General features: G+C 42.7%; 1 protein-coding gene across 1 annotated transcript; it reads left to right on the top strand.

The window, feature by feature from the left end:
• The first annotated feature begins 579 nt into the window (after positions 1 to 579).
• Positions 580 to 2,577, top strand: LOC117271280 (uncharacterized). The gene is made up of 2 exons (XM_033649431.2): positions 580 to 1,135; positions 1,405 to 2,577. Exons 1-2 carry the CDS (start codon positions 712 to 714, stop codon positions 2,430 to 2,432), a joined length of 1,452 nt encoding a protein of 483 aa, XP_033505322.2. The 5' UTR covers positions 580 to 711; the 3' UTR covers positions 2,433 to 2,577.
• The last annotated feature ends 1,234 nt before the right edge of the window (positions 2,578 to 3,811 follow it).

Here is a 3,811-nt window from a genome sequence, read left to right as displayed (position 1 = left end):
GCAGGGACGGCGGTTGAGAGGGCCGAACGAGAGGACGTTCCTGTATTATTGCTGCCCCCCAAATAGTACCAGGAACTTCTTCAGTGGAAACGGGCCTATTTACGTACAGTAGCGTCAGAAACGCCATTTCCGAGCTTATAATGTGGCTACTTAGCTTCATATTACGCTTCTGATGTAACTTCGCTAGCGAAACATGACATTTTCTCCAGTACAATAACACTGATTTCATATTACAGTGACAGAAATCGGTAGTACAACAGATCTCACCTCGCTCTTCTATTCGTCCGCTCCCATCGATAATGTTAACGGCGCTGCATTCAAGCGGGTGAGGGGAAAAAAAGCGACACGCCCATTAACCAATAGCAGTGACACAGGCTAACTGGAACCACCAATGAGAGCGTTCTACATTATTCCCCCTAACTGGACCTAACTGGGATAACTAACTGGGATAAGTGGACGGTCCACTTATCCCAGTTAGTTCCAGTTACGATGTCCCTCCCATGGGTCTACTCTGTTGCTGATTGCTCAGTTCCAGTTGGGGGAAATAATGTGGAACGCTCCCATTGGTGGTTCCAATCGGCCCTGCCCCTTTCACGCTGTGCGTCACAAAACCGGAAGTAGTCAAACTCCGTGGATGTTTACTTGCGGTTCATCCCTGGGGTCATCTTCGAGATCTACAACGGCAGAAATTGAGAAATCTAAGAGGTTAAAATGGCACAGTCGCGTTGGAAATGTCACTGCAGTGTCCCATATTGTTCCAACAACAAGCAAAAACATCCATACTTAAGCTTTCACGAGTTTCCATCGGATGATAAATTGCGAGCTCGCTGGGTTACAGCCATCAGAAGAGACGAGGGCGCAACGTTCAAGATTCTTCATGGGAGCACCTATGTTTGTAGTCTGCATTTCAAAAATGATGACATTTATTTAACTCCGAAAGGCTTCAGACGTCTTAAAAGGGGGGCTGTCCCGTTGAAGTTTGCCTGGAATGACTGGGGAACCAGAGAACAACGGCAGTCGGTGTGTGAAAGGGCCAGTGAGAGACTGGGTGTTGACGTTAGGACCGCCGGGGATGCTAACGAGGCAGACGCATCTCCTCTCCTTGACCATGATTATGCATTTCCACCTCCATCTGGTAAGTTTATGCGCCTCCCAGTTAGTCAATAATATAACTAAATACAATCTAAATGGAAACTTGTTTAATAGACACTAATAAAAACTTAACGGTGTGTGGGCTAACTTTGCATTTAAATTATGTTGTTTACACTTGCACCTAGCATGTTAAAATATCACAATGTCCTGGAACCAGTACTTTTCTCATATCAAAGTTGAAAGAGAATGTGGTGTATTGCATAATGCAGATGGGTAATCATGTACCTGATTTTGTTTTATTTTTGTGCCTAGGTACATCAGATGATGTCGGTCAGACAATCATGGAACTAAAAGCTAAAGTGCAGGAGCTACAACTGGAACTTGAACAGCTTACAACACAACAACAGCAGCCCAAAGTTAACCACTTTTGTGCCTCAGATGAAGACTTCCGCTTCTACACCAGATTCCCATCAGAGGCGGTGTTCATGGTTTTCTGGGAATCAATTCATCCATCTGCTTCCAGGCTTTTCTACTGGTCAAAGGCACAGAAAACAGCATTTGGAGCACCAAGCCCCCACCGCAAGCTGCCTCTTATTGACGAGTGCTTCATGTTCTTCTGCTGCATCGCTGCTGGGTTGAAGGAAAAGGTACTGGCATCAATATTTAATGTCAGTGTATCGACAGTTAGTCGGACCATCCTCACATGGGCAAGCTACTTATACCAAGTCCTTGGGTCACAGCCTACGTGGATGACTCGGGAGCAGGTACAGGCCACCATGCCTAACAAGTTCCGGCAGTATTGTCCTAATGTGAGAGTGATAATTGACTGTACTGAGCTTCACTGTGAGACCCCATCTTCCCTCATCTTACAGTCTGAGACCTTCTCCAGCTATAAGAACCACACCACCTTTAAAGGTTTGATCGGGATCGCTCCTTCCGGTATGATAACATTTATATCCAAGCTGTACACTGGCTCGATTTCTGACAAAGAAATCACCAGAGAATCAGGTCTAGCACAGTTGCTGTTGCCTGGAGATGGAGTCATGGCTGACAAAGGGTTTTTAATTGAAGATCTTCTGGCAGAGGTAGGGGCAACGCTGATCATCCCCCCATTCAAAACCACCCCCCAGCTCAGCACAACAGACACACAAAAAACTCAAGCCATTGCCCGTCTAAGAGTGTTGGTGGAGAGGGCAATAAGACGGGTCAAGGAGTACCACATATGGGATGGAGTTGTTCCCCTCTCCCTGGCAGGCTCCATCAACCATCTGTGGGCAGTGTGCTGCCTATTGACCCACTACCAAGGCCCTCTGGACATCCACAGTGACAAGCCTGTCTAGCGCTTTGGCTTTTGTTTACCACAGTGGTTCCTAAACTGTGGGCTGGGGCCCACTGGGGGGCCACGAAGTTGTTGCAAGTGGGCTGTCAAATCATTTGCAAATCAGTACAATTTTGTGATGGACAGCTCCTTGAATGATTTATGTGTACAGCTCCTTGAAAACTGTAATACTGAAACATGTTGCAGCATTTTCAGTATTACAGTTTTCAAGGAGCTCCTTGAATGATTTGTGTGTACAGCTCATTGAAAACTGTAATACTGAAAATGCTGCAACATGTTTCAGATGCTGTGTTAGTGACTGTGGAGCTTCCTACTTGTTTCCCCTGCACTCTGTTCAGTCCTGAATGTTTGATCGTTATTATAATAAAAACTTCTGAGAATGCATTATGTGGACTGCAAACATTTTTGAGAATTTCAAGTGGGCCATGAACTGTAGAAGTTTGGGAACCACTAGTTTACCATTTTGCATGTTTTTTTTAAATTCATGATTGAGTCAATTTTAGTCATTTCACTTTCATTTCATTGGAAATTTTAAATTCTAATTCCTTGAAAAGTTATGGAAAAGTCTGGAAATTTTGTCTATCAAAATGTGTGAAATGATGTGATTCATATTGCACAACCTATACAACTGAACTTTGTGTCAAATCAGCTATTGGCTTATGCAAAACCTTCACTAAAGAAACACAGACCCAGCACTGACTCCTGACTCTTTATTTCAGCGGTGGACTTAACACCTGACTTCACACCAACTTTGTCCCTCAATTTTGGTCTGGAAACCAACATCATGTCAGCTGATAGAAAGAAAATTCAAAAGACCGAGGCACTCAGGGAATAGAAAAATAAAAAGCCTTTATTAAGTCATGGCTTTGTTCTAATTAAAAATGTCGACATGTTTCGGCCGTGTGGGCCTTCATCAAGACAAATAAAGAGACTCTCCTTAAGACAACCTCTTAACACTAGTAAACAGTCACATGATCAGCGTGGCCAGGTGGAATCTCTTCACCTGATTGGGGTGAGCAAACAGATCAATTAGGAGCAACAGAGAGAACACACATCATACCATCAAAACATCACAAGCAGGAGAGAAATATACAATAATAGCAAAAATAACAACAATACAAAATAGCAAAGATTCTCAAAGATGGAAACATCTCTAAAGTTCTATTTTTTAAGTGTTTCAATTTTAAAGTAATATCTTCAAAGTGTATAAGTCATAAAAACACTGCCAGGCTGAAGGGGGAAAAAAAATAAAGTAAATAATTTATTGTTTTAATTTATATAAGTAAGATTTTTAAGATAGAAGATCTAGCAATTATTTCTCAAGACTATGACTATGTTCTCAAAAACATCTTTGAACCTTTTCTAAATGACCTTAGAATG

Source organism: Epinephelus lanceolatus, chromosome 4 (genome assembly GCF_041903045.1).
Source record: "Epinephelus lanceolatus isolate andai-2023 chromosome 4, ASM4190304v1, whole genome shotgun sequence".
NCBI classification, from domain to species: Eukaryota; Metazoa; Chordata; class Actinopteri; order Perciformes; family Serranidae; genus Epinephelus; species Epinephelus lanceolatus.
This window is presented reverse-complemented; position numbering and strand designations above follow the sequence as displayed.